Consider the following 19,764-nt stretch of genomic DNA (forward strand, 5'->3'; position numbering starts at 1 on the left):
TGCTTACAAGTCAGCTGGATCATACTTCAGAGTTGACAGCTCAGGCTGAGAAAGATATATTATAATTAGGACCATTTCTATATTTATAGAAGATGGCCTCTCACACAATATCACATACATTAGTACAACCATATAGAGTTTTTAAACACTATATAGTGTTTAAATTTTAATTTATTCTTTGCTGATTTCATATATGTATTTTAGGCATTCTAGCCATACTCACTCTTCTACTTTCAATTGCCTTCTTCTCACTGCCATGGAGACTTCATCCTCCCACCTAGCTGTCATTACACTTTGTTGTGTTTTGTTGTTGTTGTCATTGTGTGTATTGGCTCTGTGAACCACAGTGTGTAACTAGAGTTGTCTGTCTAGACATGGACATGGAGCTTTTGACTGGAGAATGAGTAACTCACCAGTGACTACATTACTGAAGATGATGACTTCATCCGTCTCAAGGCCTTTGTCATCAGTCCCTCCCTCCATCTGTGATGAATGTTTTTGGGCTCAGCTCTATCTTTAGAAAGCTCAGTGAAAGAAGCTTTGCAATTTTATGAGGTCCCATTTGTCAATTCTTGATCTTAGAGCATAAGCTGTTGATGTTCTGTTCAGGAAATTTTCCCCTGTGCCTATGTGCTCGAGACTCTTCCCCACTTTCTCTTCTATTTGTTTCAGTGTATCTGGTTTTATGTGGAGGTCCTTGATCCACTTCGACTTGAGCTTTGTGCAAGGAGATAGGAATGAATTGATTTGCATTCTTCTTAGAAGAAGGAACAAAATACCCAGGAAAGAAGTTGCAAAGACAAAATGTGGAACAGAGACTGAAGGAATGACAATCCAAAGACTGCCCCACCTGGGGACCCATCCCATATACAATCACCAAACCCAGACCCTATTGTGGATGCCAACAAGTGCTTGCTGACAGGAGCCTGATATAGCTGTCTCCTGAGAAGTTCTACCAGTGCCTGACAAATACAGAAGTGGATGCTCACAGCCATCCATGGGACTGAGCAGAGAGTCCCCAATGAAGGAGTAGAGAAAGGACCCAAGAGTTGAAGGGGTGTGCAACCCCTTAGGAAGAACAACAATATGAACTAGCCAGTACCCCCAGAGCTCCCAGGGACTCAACCACTAACCAAAGAGTACACATGGTGGGACTTATGGCTCCAGCTGCATGTGTAGAAGAGGATGCCCTAGTCAGTCATAAATAGGAGGAGAGGCCCTTGGTCCTGTGAAGGCTCTGTGCTCCAGGGTAGGGGAATGCCAGGGCCAGGAAGCAAGGAAAGGGTGGGTTGGTGAGCAGGGGAAAAGAGAGGGAATAGGGGGTATTTCAGAGGGGAAACCAGGAAAGGCGAGAACATTTGAAATGTAAATAAAGAAAATATAATAATAATGATAATAATAATAATAATAATAATAATAATAATAATAATAATAATAACAACAACAACAAAAAGGAAAGCTCGTTGAAGAGAGTAGCGAACTATCTTCTTAGGTTACCTCTGGCTGTTTACAGAAGAAACAAAAACTAATGGCACAGGAATAAACTCACCATAAAATAAATGCAGATAAAGGAAGGAAGGAAAGAGAGAGAGAAAGAGAGAGAGAGAGAGGGAGAGAGAGGGAGAGAGAGGGAGAGAGAGGGAGGGAGAGAGAGAGGAAGGAAGGAAGAAAGAAAGAGAGAGAGAGAGAGAGAGAGAGAGAGAGAGAGAGAGAGAGAAAGAAGGAAAGAAAGAAAGAAAGAAACAATCAAGCTCAGTGAAGGCATCTGCACCTGGTGTGAGTTCGTTAGTACAGGGGCCATATGTGTATGGTCCTCATCCCTTTTTTCTTATATTCTTGCATTGGCTTGTCTATTCATTCTGTTACTTCTTCACTTCATTCTTTACTCATTCATTCCTGTCATTAATAAAACACCTAGTTTGTTTTCAGAAATTGTGATTTCAGATCACTTTTTGCCTGCAGTTATTCCTATTCACTTCCATTCAGTAGGCCTCCATGACATCTTAAACAGCTCCTGCCAACTTTATCATTGGCTACATTGCTTTAGTTTAACTGCCAATCATCTTTCAACTGGCCAATAGCAGCAACAGCCTGATATTCCCCTGCCATCTACCATTTACTACATGGAGTTTTCATTTTGAAGCTTACATCTAATTATAGCATCTTCCTGCTGAACATTTAGAAACATTTCCCCCAGCCTTTTATTACAGCATTTCACTTGGCATGGCATCCACAATTAGAGAAAATATGTAGTTTATTGTGTGGACACTTAAGAGATTGAAAGTGGACCTATTAATGACTATCCTGGGGCAACGATTAGTGGATTCTGCTTCCTTTTCTAGCCACATCCTTTTCCAACAGCACTTGAAGCATAAGCAATACCTCATAAGCAACAAACAAATCCTGCTTCAAAGGTCTTGAATCTGGCTTGTGTCCAGCAATAGTTGCATAGATAGGTGTTACCTTGTGACACATCACAGAAACTCTTTGTGTTAACTCTTTGAAAAAGGAAGGGAAAAACAAGAAGGCACAATCAACTAAAGAATTGTAGAATCATTTGAGAGTTTAGTGACATTGGTATAATGAGAGAAATTCATTGGTATAATGAAATTTTTTAAAAATGTCTATTATCCTTGGGTAGAGAGAACAATGAAGAAGGACAGAGAAATTTGATAGAGGATAAAAACAGAGGTTACCCCCAAACTCAATGTCCCTATTTCCTAATTTAACACACAGCCGATCTCAGAGTACTGGGCAACACTTTTTAAGTCTGTATAGGGGATGCACCAGATAACACTTTTTCACCAGGAACTGTGCTAAGTTCCTTGTCCTGTGTGAAGTTTATTCATGTTCCATATGAATGCTAGTTTAAACCTTCTGGGAAAAGACAAAAACTTCTCTTAATAGCTTTTTTGAGAGTCACACAACCAAGAAGATATATAAATGTCCATTTTGTTCTTCTTTTTTTGATTTATTTTTTATTAGATTTTTTATTAGATATTTTCTTTATTTACATTTCAAATGATATCTCCTTTCCTGGTTTCCCCTCCAAAAAAAAAAATCTCTGTTCCCTCTCTGCTTCCCCTGTTCACCAACCCACCTTCTTTCACTTCCTGGGGTGCAGCCTCTTCAAGAAAAAGAAAATATGTCACAGACATGGAAAGAAAAGGGAAAACAGTAAAAAAGAACCTATAATTCAGTTATGCAAATGCAAGCTTTTTACACAAACACAAGTTGATGTAACTAAAGCACCTATAACAACTGAATCAGGAAACCAGTGTTCCTTCTGCCTGATCCACAAGAAGATTATAAATTACCTACAATTTATATGAAATTTATATTAGTGATATAAAACTTGAGAGAAAGATCTCCTTTATCTTACTTGATAGTTCAATTATATAATCTTTCCAAATAAAGGAACTTATATTAATATTATGATGACTACAAATGACTATGAATTAAAAGGTCATGAGCCCTAATAGAAACATATGTTACATGTGTTATTAATAAATTACTGATTGGGTAGATCCTTTCCCCAAGTATAGAGTCATACAAGTGGATTCAAGGGTCAGAAATACTTGAGAAAAACACTAAGTCATGAATGTAAGTTTAGAGAAAAGTGAATGTTCACTCTAACAGGAAGAAATATTTACACAGCAGCCAGCCAGTGCTGAGCATGTGAACTAGGGCTTTGAGCTGGGGAGACATTCGTTTTGTGCTGTGCTCATGTGGGATATTTCATTCCAGCCATCTACGAGCCCTCCTGTGAAGCATACAAACACCTTGGCCAGACATCAAATTACTACTGGATAGATCCTGATGGCAGTGGACCACTGGGGCCTCTGAAGGTTTATTGCAACATGACAGGTAACTATGTCACATTTATGTTTCATGAGGATGGCTTCTCTGTCTGTTGAACATAATAGTTCCCTGAACTGTTCGTTGCTCTGGTGCTGTATTCTCATAACATCTTCTAAGAAATTAAATATTGTTGGGCTTATTAGGCCCAAAAACGCTGAAACGCTTGCCATGAAAACCTATGACACTGTAATTTCTTAAAAGTTTACCATTTGGAGCCTGAGAAACAGCTCGGTATTTAAAACCAATTGCTGCTCTTGCAAAGGATCTGGGTTCAGTTCCCAGCACCCAGAAGGAAGCTTACAACCATCTGTAACTCCAGGACCAAGAGATATGATGCCCTCTTTGACCCCCATAGGTACCAGCACACATATTTTATGTATGCATATTCGTAGGCAAACACTCACATAAGTAAATATTTTTAAAGCAGTTTTACTTTGAGTTAAACTAAATAGTTAATATTTTTAAGAAAAAAATCAATATATAAAAGACAACCAGAAAAGTAAAATTGCAAAGTTGAAGTTCACAAAAGAAGTGGCATGTGAAGTTACCTCCCTTAGAGTCCTAGGCTGGATAGAAGTGGTATCACTGCCCAGTCTCTGCCTGTTTATATTTGGGGAAGGCTTACCAGCCTCTCCTGATTGTCCGATGTTCTCCATAGAAGGGTATTCTCTGTGCACTCAAATCATTTCTGGCAATTGCAAAGATTACACAAAGCTTTCATGAAATTTATTTAGGAAGAGATCCTGGTTCTTCTTCAATTCCATATTAAATTTCAGGCCAGTGAAATGAGATTTTGGGTTCTTGCAAACTCCCAAAGCTGTGTATACGATGAACAACTTTCTAAGATGGAAGTGAAATTTCTAACAGATTGTCAGCATATTTCACTCGAAAAATCCAGGTAGGGCTTTGAGCCATCGACATTACTAGTGTCAGGAGATGACTGGCATTTAATGTGAACTGAGATGTAGGATGCTGAATGATAATGGCAATGTAATGCTCTTCATTGTGGTATGATGATGGCTGTATGAAACTTCTCTAGCATCCTGCTAGGTATCATCAGTTCTTCATGTCAATAACTGAGTTTGAGCTCTAGTTCCATTAGTCACCAGCTGTGTAATTATAGTCACCTAAACTAACTTGGTTAAATTCACTAAGCTTTCCTATGTTTTATGACCGAGTGGACTACTACTGCCTACAACCAGTATTATTGTACAAATAAAGTAGTAGAATCCACAGGTAAGTCTCAGCATATTGAGAAAACAATTAGGTAAGGTACTCATACTTCTTGATGTTACAAGAGCTAAGTAACTTGTTCATATTATTCTAAAAGGATTCTAATTGAAATCTGTTTGAAACCAATAATTCTAGATCTATGTTTTAGAATCATTTATGGGGTTCTGTGTGTCTTTTATTTCTGAATAAGTGTCTTGTCTCCATCTTTAAGGTTTCATTAAGTCCCAAGTAGATTCTGTGACTAAAACTCAAAACTTTAAACAGTACCATGGGCAGGGAGAACTCAGTAGAGAACTTACTGCAGTATCGCAAAACCAGGCATGATGCAGAATGGAAAAGAGAATGGCAAGGGCTGGGCATGAGTTCAGGATAGAAGCCATGTATAGAAGACTGTAAAGAGATCTAGTCTCCCCTAAGTTTCTTCCTCCCCAAAGAACTCTGGTATGCACTAGGGAGAGATTACCTCACAGAGAACTTTAGCTAATTGCTCTGATGGTTAACTTGCCAAGTGTCCTCTGACCTTCTTGTGCTGAACTTTGTTTTAATCTTACTAGAACATGAGTACAATTTGTGAGAACGTTATGTATCTTGATCTATCTAATAAGTTTATATTCCAATGAATTCAAGTATTAACCTAAGACATTCTGGCCAAGATATTACTTCAGTTAGTTTCCATCTGCATTTAGAAACAGAAATTTCAAAACAAAAGCATGATGCTTATAGCCTGCATGCATAAAATGAATGACTGGTTTAATCTGGAGAAAGATGCTTTTCTGTTTACAATGTGCATCAAAACTGCAAATTCCATCTTACCCATATCTCCTTGATAGAAAATCATAAGGATGCAACTCAAAAACCCTGGCACAGTCTGAAGAGTCAGAACAATACCACTTAAGGCACTCTGGATAGTTTTCTCCTATCCAAGATAGTTGTGAACATTGGTGTGTCCAAGAACCCTTGAACAATCTTACAGTTTTTGAGCATGCCAAATAACTCCAAAAAGATCATTTAGCTCTTTGTCACTCATCAACAATTCTGGAAATACTGTATTCTATATGGAATAGCCATCATCAAGCATAATACCATACAGGTTGGCTTGAACTTTTCCTATTGAAGAAATGTTATAAAGACAAGGAAGCTATGGCAGGCTGAGATAGCCTATAAAACTCTAGATATATCACTTCATGACTTGAGAAATTGTTCCTGCTACCGAAACCTCAAGGAATAAAAGGAGATAAGGTACTAAAAAGGTGAGGAAAGAAAAGAGGCTCACAAATCAATTCCCTAAGAACTAAACTCCTTGTGGGTTAGTGAGCCTGAGGGACAGGCTGATAGGTAGAGGGATAGACAGGGACACACAGAAAATAAGCTTGACTATATAGCATGTAAGTGTGTGCTCATATATGCAATATGCACACAGACACACATTAGGGAAAAAATGAAAGAAAGGCATCTTACAGCATTTGGGCAACAATGGGCTATCCCTGTAGAGAGTGAAGTAATAATTGAGATTCTAGAGGATGACTTAAGTATGGAGGACTGTAGAGAGATTTATAATCACTGCAAAGTACATGCTGGATATGGTTCTATAACCGAAGTATGGGTTATTTGAAGATCCCGCATCGAAACCTGGAGGAAGCTGTTTACTGAGCTACACCCCTTAGAAATTAGAGAGCGTCCTTAATGACAGAACTCTACAGAGATGCCATGAAGAAGTGATGTTTTTAGTAAATCCCTTACAATAGAACTTACTGCTTTGTTTTCCCTGGGATTTTATTCAAATTCATGTTGTAGATAATCCTCTTTGAGACAGGGTCTCCTGGCCATTGGATTAACCAGTTTGCCTAACCTACAAGCATCTAGAGAGGCCTACTGGGAAAACAGAGGACTATGCTGTTGGGTCCAGCTTTTCTAGGGATTTGAAGGCAGATTGTCAGGGTTGCACCAGCCTTTCACTTACTGAATCATCTCCCCATATTGAACTTTAAAAAAACATTTTGAGTAAAAAGCATCTGTGCTCTGGTAAATGACTCTGCATGACTGCTCTACATACATGAGTTTAGAAGTCCAAATCAAAAAGCAAACAAACAAATGAAAACAAACAAACAAACAAAACACCTCTTGCATTCTTCATACCAATGGTTTTGTAGTTTTATCAAAAAGCCATTAAGCTTGTTTACATAGTTTGTGCTTTATAAAGCCCTGGGACTTAGCTGATCAAATTCTATTACGCTCTATAATGGTAAAAGCTGCTCATGTCTTTTTAATCTAATATTTATAGAGAGCTTCCCTGCTCATATCCCTAAGCCCTGGTACTGGGTAATATTATTTTCTTTACTTTATTGTGCTTCTCACATATTTCCATGGTATAAAATGTGGGCAGGGGGTGACCAGTCACTGGGATAACAGGCATGTGTCCTAGTGACAAGTGTCATGAACCTGTATATATCACTTCACCTCAAACCTCACAAGCTTCCTCTTTCCATGGTACTCACTTCCTCAACAGCTCACAGTTGTGCCACCTCTGCATATCTACTCTATGTGATTGACAGGGATGAGCTGGCTGCACTGTGCATACCCCATGCAGACTACAGAGCCAGGAGTCCACTAGAGTTCTCATTTCCTCTAAAGTTTAGAATTTTCTTAGAAATTCTTTCAAATTTCTAGGAGATTTGGTTCTTCATGATTTTAAGGCCCATGGTTCCATTTTCCTCATGGTCATTGGTCATGGATTAGTCAGAGCCCAGCAGGAACTTTGATCTGCAGACCCTCCACTAGAGCATACTTAAACAGTACAGTTATCCACTTGATTTACTCCAACAGCTGATTTTATCTGCAACCCTTTCACCTGGACTATACGTAGCAACCAGGACTTATATTGTATTGTATATATTTAAGAGTACCCTCTCCCTTTATTGAGAAGGCATCCTGCAGGGCACACTCATCAAGTGGTAGTAATCCTAAAGGCATCTGAACGTGGGCTACGTATGTTCCCCTGTATACTGTTCCTAATTCTAAAATATACATTCCTTCCCATGTGTGGCACATACTGCCACATTTAGCTTATAAAATATTATGTTTTGTTTATAGTTTTGTGGTTTTGAAATCCTAGTATGTTCCTCAATAAAAGAAAGTTAGATTATATATAAAATAAAGGTTAAAATTAATAGTTGGAAAGAAAACAACTGACATACTGGGAAATATATGATATGGATTTTTATATTTTATACTTTACTGGTATATAGGTAGGTAGATAGATAGATGATAAATAGATAGATAGATAGATAGATAGATAGATAGATAGATAGGACAAATAAATTGTTAGAACATTTTTAAAACAACATACATAAGTCTTCTAGTAACTCAGAAGACCATGAGATGGCCAAAAGTACAATTATGGTCTTCTTTTTATACTTAAATTTCAGAAAAGTTAGGTCTTGAGTCACTTACATTGTTAGTCACAGAGCCTGGCAATTTAGCTAGGCTTAAGTGCTTAGAAATAGCCTATAGTTAATATGTCTGTGAATGTGCATGTGGGGTGTGTGTGGGGGGGAGGTGTGTGTGCAAGTATTTACTTCAGATCTATGCTAAAATCTGCAGTACGTTTTCTGAAATGAGCAATTCTTATTAGCATCTCTTCATGATCATCACCATCATCATCAAAACTTCCTAACTCATTATCTATGGCTTGAACAATATGTTGACAATAAACTATTTACTTCTTAATTGTCTCACTAATGCCTTGGGGTTTTTAATCAGAGAACAAATTTAAATGAAGTCAGCACAGAAACAATGAAGTAACAGTTACCGGTTTCAATTCATAATTAATCTAGAAGTACTTTCCCTTGCGTAATTTTCTGAGGCCATACTAGGATAACACATATACTGGCTGCCATCAAATGTGCTCTCTATACCTGGAGCACACCTTCACTGTAGAATTTCCCTTGACCATGTCTGTACTTACTCATCAAAGAATCTCTTGGTTTTATGTTTCTTAAAAAGCTATCCCAACATTTATGATAATTTAAATATAATCCCCAATACTTGGCTGATTTTGCAGTGAGTTGGCTTACACAGGGCTGGAAACCAGCTGGCTTAAACCTGTATCAGGATGAAATGGAGTTGTATTGACATTGTCTAGATTTAATATAACAGTATCCCTTGCCTTTCCCTGATGGAAAGGAAACAGCTAGAAATAAGGACACAGTTTGCCTGTTCTGTGTGGTGCTTCATGAGCTCTTAACCCCTTCATGTTCCTATAGGTCAGTATTTCCCTCTCCCTATCCCCACCCTGCCTCTGTGTGTGTGTGTGTGTGTGTGTGTGTGTGTGTGTGTGTGTGTGTGATGAATATAAGCCTCATATCCTGGCTTCTTCCATTTTATTTCCCTTACTCTCTCCTGTTTTTATCCAGGGCACTTTATTTCTTTTTCTATCTCCTAACCTGGTTTGCCTCCTCTATAGTTAACCTAAGTGTAGATCCACTCTGTTCTCTATTCTGTCTTCCCTCAGCCATGTCTCCTCCTCTTTGTCGACCTCTCACAAGCTGTCTTTGTTATAAACCTTTGTAATCACTCAGCAACTCCTGCCTCTCACGTTCAGCTATTTCAGTTCCTCACAATCAGTATAAATCTTTGAATTCAATTCTGTTCATACAGCTTCAATTGAAAATCTTGGAAGCAACTCACTGATCAAAACCAGCCGAGGAAGGACTCTCCTTCTGACTGATTACCACTCTCATGGAACACTTTCTTTCAAATTCTCACTTATTCTATACATGGCTTCCACCTGCCAGGCTTTCTTTGAAGCCTCTTCTTCATTGTATGTCAGTCATGGTGATAGGTTAATACTACAAAAGTTCTCGAACGGTTTTCAAACTTCAAGTCAAGAGAGGCAGAGCAAAACTACAAAAGGTACTCTGTCCTCCTCAAAAAAGGGGCCCCTGTCACAGGCCAGATAGTGTAAAAACAAGGTCATGCAGATTCGAACTCTGGGAGCCTCTAAAATGGAACCAAGATGGAAATTAAACTGTATTGGAATACTTTCACACAGCACGACCACACAATATTTTAAATGCATACTGTTTTATGCCGTTTCTCCATTCAAAATCTTAGGATGGCCTCCCATTGTCATGGCTGGATAACTGTTTCATTACCTCTGATGTTTGGAGCCTCAATCTCTTGACCAGCCCACAGTAATCAACTTTTCAATGGAGTGAATTAAATGGATTATAAAAACAAAATAGATCCTGAGAAATGCAATTAAGACCAGCTCATTCTTTTATTATTACAGAAACCCAAAGTCTTCAGAAGTAAGCTCATACTTTTAAACTAGATTTTAAACCAGACATTTCTCACTCCCAGCTAAACAGCAACATTGACTAAGTTTCTCTTCTTCAAGGTCCTGGGTTTTTCAGTTTTACAGGTCACCTTTCATTTTTTCTGAGTTAGTCAAGCTTCATAAGAGATGACCTTGAACATTTTTTGGAGAGAACCTTAATATATAAGCTGATATCTGTTCCAATTATATCTCTAATTTCTGGAATCAGGAAAGCTGAATAATGTGCACATTACTATATAGACCTAGAAGTCAACTATTTCAAGTCATAAAACAAATATATACTAGAAACTCTGACACTTGCCATCTAAGTATTTGCTGCTTATTGTCTTAGCAATGATCAAAAAGGAAATTTTGGACAAGTTGTCCCTGCATATAAGGTTGTAGAAATAATGCTTGTTATATTTGTGTACACATGAGTTCATTAGAACAGATTCTCTTTATATAACTATTAATCATAATTGTATGTTTATTTATATTTTAATAATCCAAATCAATATTAAAAGGCCAAGTTAGTCATGTCTCCTTACCACAGATAATAAAATCTAAAACTAACTTACTCTTTACAAATCTATCTTAAAAGCCTATCTTATTCTGTCATCTTGCCCACACTGCTTCTAAACCCACTTTCTGTTGCCCTTGCTTCAGAGTTAGATAACACACACAGTTGTAAAGGTGAAATGGCTCTTGTAAGAAGTGGAATAGGACATTGTTCTGGCATAGAGAAGAGAGAATAGTGTATGGCATGTTCTGTTCTCAGGTTTCCAGACTAGAAATTCATTGTGGATGTCTGCAGACCTTTCACCTTTCTCCATGACAAATTGATTGCTCTCTTTACCTAGCACAGGCAATCATCATGTAATTTTCATTTCTTCATTCTTCCCATTTTGGAAACTATCCTTCCCATTTCTTGCATCCTGTCTATTCTGACCTTGCTCCCTGCGTTTTAAATGGTGTTTTTTGTAATCATCTCTTGGTCCTTTAATGAGACATTCCCTTTTCTTTAAAACTAAGAAAAAGCATCCTTTTACCATAATGCCACTGTGATGGGTAATGCTCATTATCTACATAACAAGCTCTAAAAATCAGCTAGGAGACAAGCCTCCAGACACACCTGTGAGGGATTATCTAGGCTAGGTTAGCCTCTTGGGATTGTCTTCATTAGATTAATTCATGTGAGAATACCAACCTATTATGGGTAGCACAGTTGTCTGGGTTGGGATCTTGGACTGTGTAAAAAAAAAAAAAAAAGTGAGCTAAGCACAAGGAGTCAATCAGCACTATCTGCTCCCTGACTATGAATGCAATGAGACCAACGCATCAAGTACCTGCTGCTCTAACATCCCCACCATGATGGACAACAACCCTGAACTCTGGACTGAATTAAACCCTCTGTCTCCTAAATTTCTTTTGTCAGGATATTTTACTATAACAAGAGAAAAGGTAACTGAGATAGACACCATCTTCATGATAATATACCTTGCAATAGGTCCATTCTCATCAGTTTACTAAGTGTTCACCTTCACACAGGCAACTCATCTCCTATAATTTCTATTCCAATTTGTGTTCATGATTATGTCTCATGATATTTATATTCTTTCTCTAACATTCTAAATTGTGGTTTTTAAGTCACAATTATGTTTTAAAAATTTTCCCTTTGACTAGTCCTCTATTGCTTCTTTAGAAATATAAAACTCTTTTTTTTTCTATCCTAAGAATAACAAATATCTTTTCTCTGATGCCATCTTCTATGATTTGCTTAAAGTTCCTTTTATGTTGTTGTTCTTTTTGTTTTGATTTTTCTTGTGGTTTTCAGAGCTTTCTTTGGATTCTTGGAATGATTGGCCATGTATAATTATTAATAGGTCTTGTATTAAGGTCTTGTTGACTTTGAACATCAGTCCATGTTAGAGTGGCCCACATCCTGGTCTGCCTGAGACAATTATTTAGTTCTGATGTGATTGTTTATAGCTCCCCATTTCACTATCAATTGTGTCTTTGGATCATATAGTATTTATCACTATCCCACTAGGAGCCTTCTCTAAGGGCTCAAATGATCCCTTCACAGGGGTTACGTAAGACTAACTTAAAACACAGATATTGTATTTCGATTTATAACAGCATCAAAATTACAGTTATAAAGTAGCAACAAAAGTAATTTTATGGTTAGGGGTCACCACAACATGAAGAACTGTTTAAAAGGATCGCAACATTAGGAAGGTAAAGAACCCTTGCTCTAGAAGAAGATGACTTGGGAAATTTTTAGACTTCCTCACTTGCTCTTAATTTATTTAAGTCTTCTATGTGGACCAAACTCTCCAGACATGTTTCTTTGCACATGTGGCTTCCAAAATCCTTGGAAATATCAACTTCTGGTAACATAAGAATCAGGATTTAGTTTGAGTAAGGATAGTCCCCATCCTGTGTGTCATTTCTACACTCCAGAATGTGCCTTCTCCTCCTCCAAGGAGAAACATTTGGAGAGAAAAATACTTCTGTTATTTTCCAAAAAAATCAAACACATTCATCAGCCATAAGGGCTAGGGCTGGCATCTCTAATCTGCCAATCAAGCATGATTCATTTCTTTTCATTGCATTCATTCTTGAACCTGTGAAGTATTATATGAGTTGTTCTTAAATCGATCAACTATTCTATGGAGTTGTTACATTGTTTCTTAGCTTTGTAAACTGACAAGTGATCATTCAATAACATTAGATCTATTCAATTGTTAGCATGTACCAATTTTTTCTCTGTTCTCCAAAATTACTATCACTATTATACTATCATCTCTGGTTTCCAAGACTTCATAAAAGATATGTGTATGTGTGTATTACATGAATATATGTTTATTTGAATACACATGTTTAGGTGAGCGTGCACTCATGCATGTAATTTACACATATATTCAAGTACTAGTCAAGATTTCAGAAAAACAAAAGCAAACAAGTGTCACTATTTCTTCACTATTGTACTTCCCTCAAACTTTGCATTTTTTTGGTTTTCTTTCTTTGTCTTTTCTATTGAATGATATAATCTCTTATTTGATTTTCCAGGCAGACCTGCAACTCACTATGTTAACTAATGTCAATCCTTCTACTTCAGCTTCTTGAGTACAGGGATTATAGGTGTGAACCACCACACGCAGGTTCAGTTTTAATCATATTACAAAACAGCTTTTCAAAAAATGCATTTGGGTCTGGAGAGATGACTCAGTATTTAAAGGTACTTGCTGAGCCTGGATTCACTACAGCTGTAATTCCATTTCTAGGGGATCTAACATCCTCTTCTGAGCTCTTCTGGTAACAGAAATGCACCCACATACAAATAGTGCACCAATAAACACAAACATATACAAAAAAGAGTGATATGCATACATATTTCAAAATGTATTATAATCCCCCATTTTTTCTGTAATTAGTAAGTTTTACATTTAGTTAATAAATGTTGTAATTCTTGAATTATTTATTATTACCTTGGTGAGGGAAATAATATATATTTTCATATATAGTATTTGAACACTAAACTCAAAATTTTCCTAATACAATTTATTTTATAGTATGAAAATATTTACATTCTCTGTCCTACTTGTACTGCTTAAACTTGTACTTGAGTAACCCTGGTTTTTTGTTTGGATTCATGTGTTCTAGAAACATTACAATTATGAAGTACAAAAGTTAAATTATCCCTGAGAATATTTTATAATATAAATATATTATGGTTTAATACAAATGTATCTTTCAGTTGGCTTACTTGAACATGGTAATCTGTTTTATTAGTAAAATTACAAATACCATTATGCACCTAGCAATTACATTTATTTGTGCTATTAAACATGAGGGGTTGAGTAGCAATAGATAGAATGTAAATTCTCAGTAACTATCAACTCACAAACCTAAGGTTCTAAAGAGTGAACCAACCTCTTATAGAGTATGTACTTGTGTCCAGGGTTATTAAACAGCCTATACCAATCAATACAATCTGTTGCTATACCTACTATCATATCAAAACATTCTTGTGAATTACTTTTTATGTAACTTACAATCTTACTTGGCATATGAATTGATAAGCTACATTATCATTGTCTGATCAGCTGTAAAGGGTGGTATATGGAGCTAGTATATTGACTGACTATGGTAAAACAGACTTAAATCCTGAAAGTAGCATCCTGAAAGCAGTTATCACTGTTGTTTTTAATTTTATTAATCATGTCAATTCTAAATCAAACGTGATGGTAACTCTAGTTGCAAGGCAAGCTTGGATGAGTTTTCTGTATCTTTCTTTTGCTGTTTTCTTCTATTATTCCAGTAGTATATCACTTTTCTTCTTTCTGAAATAATACATACCTAAAAGAACTTCAGGGAGGAAGCATGTCTTTGGGTTCATCATTTCTGATGATGCAATCCACCATGAGGTGGGCAGAAGAAGTGGAAAATGAAATGACTTGATCCATGACTAGGATCATGACCTATAACTTGCTCACATATAGTAAACCAGGAATTAGAGACCTCTAGCCAGTAGTGAAGATGAAATATCACCTTCAAAATCTTGTGTCCAGTGATCCAATTTCTCGAGGCATGTCTTTCACCCTATAAGGTACCATAACCTCCAAAAACAGTCCTTCCACTGAGGGACCACGTGTGAAGAGATATAAGCGTGGGTGGGTGAAAAATATCTCACATTCAAACCATAATTTTACAAAACTTTCTTTCAGTGTTCTCCATGGGAGTGATGTGAGATCTGATATGACTCTTGACTCTAACATAGTAATCTAATCTATTTCCTCCCCTAGTGGTATTTCCATTTCATGAAATAACACAAAATAATGAAAACATAGAGATAGTACTTTAAGACAAAGCACCGACAACTGTTTTTCAATCTTCTCTATCCATAGTTCTATTTCCTATATACACATAAAATAATAGCCCCTGTGTCTCCCATAGAAAGTTTTTCTTTTTCATTGGTGAACCAGAAAACATACAATTTCTATTTTTCTTTGACTGTTTCATGCCAACATCTACTTTGTAACAAGTCTTTTATCTTTCCTTTCTAATTATTCCATACCATATACAACTGCTGGGGAGAAATGAGATCAGAGAACAATCCCAATATGAATATGTCATAGAAACAAACTATAAAAGAAATGCTCTTCCCTATTGAAGGGGAATTGCCTGCGGGCAGCTTTGGTTCCATGGCCTCTACTCCCCTCAAATTCTCTGCTCTCTTTGAAAATGTCTAGGTTGCACTTATTAAAATATTTAGTGTTCCCAATGCAATATTCATTCCTAATATTTTGAAAACCTGATCTTTGTTCCTATGATATTTCAAAGCACAACACTCTGATTTTCTATGTAATAGCTGACTATTTTCTCCATTGTATAAACCTTACATTTTGTCTGTGTATAATTAAGGGTGAGCAAGAACCACTTATCCAGACTTAGCCAGAGGTCTTCCTAGATGCTGTAATTTGCTTATCTGTATGATTATCATTTTGTTTGTGATTATTTCAAGCTTTCTTGTTATTTTTGATTGTTGCTGGCATTTAAAGTAGGACAATAGCTAGTTTCTTAAAGAACAATTCAAAAGAAGTTAAATTTTGAAATTTGTGATTAAAATCACTGATATTTTCTCTGTCTCATTTCAAGCCCTAGGCAGAAATCCCATGAAGCATCATGGCTCCTCAGAGGAGTATTCAAATTAAAATTGTAATGCTATTAAAGGGAATTGATCAGCTTGTCTTCAGCTCTTCAGACATGGTCTTAGTTATACTTTTCTCATCACCAAAAAATGGTGGTGTAGATAAAAAGACAAAGGATATAATATTCAAAAACATTTCAACACACCACGGCATTTTTCCAATGTCCTTATGTAAGGATATGTTAATAGATTACAAGTCTATTTTAAAGAACTCTGATTATAATACTCTTCTTTGAAATGAGATTAATTTTATGTGTTATAGTAGGAGATAATTTAATGCATAAATTATTCCTAAAAGATGAAAATTATAGAAGTTATATAAGCATGTCAATATTAATTTTCCCTTAAGAAAATCACAAAAGAAGCCATTCATTTAAGAACTTTAAAACTATATATCAAAAATATTATTATTTGAACTGAAGAGATTGCTCAGTGCTTAATAGCATTGGTTGTTCTTCCAAAGGGCCCTAGTTTGATTCTCAGTACCCACATGCAACTCACAGCCATCTATAACTTCAATCGCAGTGGCTCTGGTGACATCTTCTGGGCTCCACAGTAATTGCACACACATGTTCCACAAACATACATGCAAGCAAGCCTCATGTACAAAATCAAAATAAAATAAAAATGAATTTTTCTTTTCAAAGTACTATAACTCTCCCATATTTTGATTCTATTTAGCTTTGAAATTCAAACCAACTTTGAATCAAAACCAACTATGTTTTCTAGTTTCTCACTGATATTATTTAATAATACTATGTATTTTTATAGTCAGGAAAAATGAGTGCAGAAATATTTTCAAAAATCAGTTTGTTTTTATCTAATTTAAGTCAGTATTTAGACTTCCTAACATTAATAAATCATATACTGACCTAGTTGCAGTTATTTTCCTAATGAAGTTGGATCCCCTAAGTTAGTGTATGCTGATAGTTGTAATATCATTTTGATGCATTAACCAACTGAGCAGTATGAAGGAACCTTATTTAAATTTTCTGATTAGTTTTGAGTTGAGGTATATTTATAGGGTATTATAATTTTTAACTCCTATGTGGTTCCTCATTCTATATTTTGCAAAAACTTTGACTGTCAGTGCTCTTTCAAGTAGTCCTTGTCTTTGATGATGAAATATATTCCTTAAAGGCAGAAAATTATAAATTGTGGCCTTTTTTATTCAGTCTTCTACCTTGTCCTTTTTACTTTGGAATTGTAATTTAGTTGTGACTGTGGGATGGACTTCCTCTCTTTCATTTGATGCCCTGTATTTCTGCTGGAGGTGGGCTCTACAAGTTCCCTCTCCACACTGTAGGGCATTTCATCTAAGTTTATTCCCTTTGAGTCCTGAGAGTCTCTCATCTCCCAGGTCTCTGGTACATTCTGGAGGGTCCCCTCCCCCCACCCAACCTCCTATCTCTGGAGGTTGCCTGTTTCAATTTTTTCTGCTGTCCCTCAGGGCTTCAGTCCTTTTCCCTCACCCAATACCAGACTAGGTTCTCCTCTCCCGTCCCCAAATCCCTCCTCCTACCTACCCCGTTGTTCCACTTTTCCCTCCTTCCCTCTCCACCTGTGATTGCTTTCTTCTCCCTCCCAAGTGGGAATGAGGCTTCCTCATTTAGGCACTTCAATTTGTTGACATTTTTTTGATTGTGTGGACTGTATCTTGGGTATTCTGTCTTTTTTTTTTTTTTTTTTTTTTTTTTTTTTTTTTTTGGCTAGCATCCACTCATCCACTTATTAGTGAATACATACCATGCATAACTTTTTGGGTCTGAGTTACCTCACTCAGGATGATATTTTCTAGTTCCATTCATTTGCCTACAAAACTCACGATGCCCTCCTTCTTAATAGCTGAGTAGCATTCCCTTGTGTAAATGAACCACATTTTTTGTATCAATGCTTCCTTTGTGGTACATCTAGGTTGTTCCAGCTTCTGGCTATCACAAATAAGGCTACTATGAACATAGTGGAGCACGTGCCCTCAGGGCATAGTGGGGCATCTTTTGGCTATATTCCCAAGAATGGTATAGCTGGGTCTTCAGGTAGATCTATTTCCAGTTTTCTGAGAAACCTCCAGATTGATTTCCAGAGTGGTTGTACCAGTTTGCAATCCCACCAGCAATGGAGGAGTGTTCCTCTTTCTCCATATCCTCTCCAACATGTGTTGTCACTTGAGGTTTTGTCTTAGCCATTTTGATTGGTGTAAGGTGGAATCTCAGGGTCATTTTGATTTGTATTATCTGATCACTAAGGACTTTGGACATTTCTTTAGGTGCTTTTCAGCCATTGGAGATTTCTCAGTTGTGAAATCTTGGTTTAGTTCTATACCCCATTTTTGATTGTGTTGTTTGGTTTTTTGGTGATTAGTTTCTTGAGTTCTTTATATATTTTGGATATTAGCCCTCTATCAGATGTGGGGTTAGTGAAGATTTTTTTCCCAATCTGTAGGTTGCTGATTTGTCTTATTGACTATATCTTTTGCCTTACAGAAGCTTTCCAGTTTCATGAAGTCCCATTTATCAGTTCTTGATCTTAGAGCATGAGCAATTGGAGTTCTGCTTAGGAAATTTCCACCTGTGCCAATGAGTTCAAAGCTCTTTCAACTTTCTCTTCTATTAGATTCATTATATCTGGTTTTATGTTGAGGTCCTTGATCCACTTGAACTTGACCTTTGTGCAAGGTGACAAATATGGGTCTATTTTTATTTTTTCTACATACAGATAGCCAGTTAGATCAGCACCATTTATTGAAGATGCTTTCTTTTTGCCATTGTACATTTTTGGCTTCTTTGTCAAAGATCAAGTGTCCATAAATATATGGTTTTATTTATGGGTCTTCAATTATATTCCATTGATCAACGTGTCTGTCTCTGTACCAGTACCATGCAGTTTTTAATCACTATTGCTCTGTAGCAAAGCTTGAGGTCAAGGATGGTGATTTCTACAGCTGTTCTTTTATTGTTAAGAAATGTTTTCGCTGTTCTGGGTCTTTTTGTCTTTCCAGATGAATTTGAGAATTGCTCTTTCCATTTCTTTGAAGAGTTGTGTTGGGAATTTGATGGATATTGCATTGAATCTATAGTTTGCCTTTGGTAGGATGGACATTTTTACTATGTTAATTTTGCCAATCCATAAGCATGGGAGATCTCTCCATTTTCTGAGGTCTTTGATTTCTTTCTTGAGAGACTTGAAGTTGTCATACAGGTCTTTCACTTATTTGATTAAAGTTACCTCAAGATATTTTATATTATTTGTGGCTATTAGGAAGGGAAATTGTTTCCCCAATTTCTTTCTCAGCCTATTTATCCTTGTATACAGGAAGGCTACTGATTTATTTGAGTTAATTTTATATCCAGCCACCTGCTAAGTTGTTAGTGTAAGATCTCTCCAGTTTCTTTACCAGAGCACTTAGTGCTATGAACTTTCCTCTTAGCACTGCTTTCATTGTGTTCCATAACTTTGGATATGATGTGTCAACATTTTCATTAAATTCCAGGAAGTCTCTAATTTCTTTCTTTATTTCTTCCCTGGCAAAGTTATCATTGGGTAAAGAGTTCTTCAGTTTCCATGTGTATGTGGGCTTTCTGTAGTTTTTGCTGTTCTTGAAGACTAGCCTTAGGCCACGGTGATCTAATAGGATGCATGG

The 19,764-nt window shown here is 36.6% G+C and overlaps 1 protein-coding gene across 1 annotated transcript in view; it reads left to right on the top strand.

Moving 5' to 3' along the window:
* Nucleotides 1–19,764, top strand: part of Cntnap2 (contactin associated protein 2) — a 2,139,844-nt gene that overhangs the window by 1,309,077 nt on the left and 811,003 nt on the right. Inside the window, exon 12 of the mRNA XM_031381709.1 lies at nt 3,748–3,867. Within this exon, the coding sequence (XP_031237569.1) occupies nt 3,748–3,867 (120 nt within the window). The remainder of the gene's footprint in view (nt 1–3,747; nt 3,868–19,764) is intronic.

Source organism: Mastomys coucha, unplaced genomic scaffold (assembly GCF_008632895.1).
Source record: "Mastomys coucha isolate ucsf_1 unplaced genomic scaffold, UCSF_Mcou_1 pScaffold20, whole genome shotgun sequence".
NCBI lineage: Eukaryota > Metazoa > Chordata > Mammalia > Rodentia > Muridae > Mastomys > Mastomys coucha.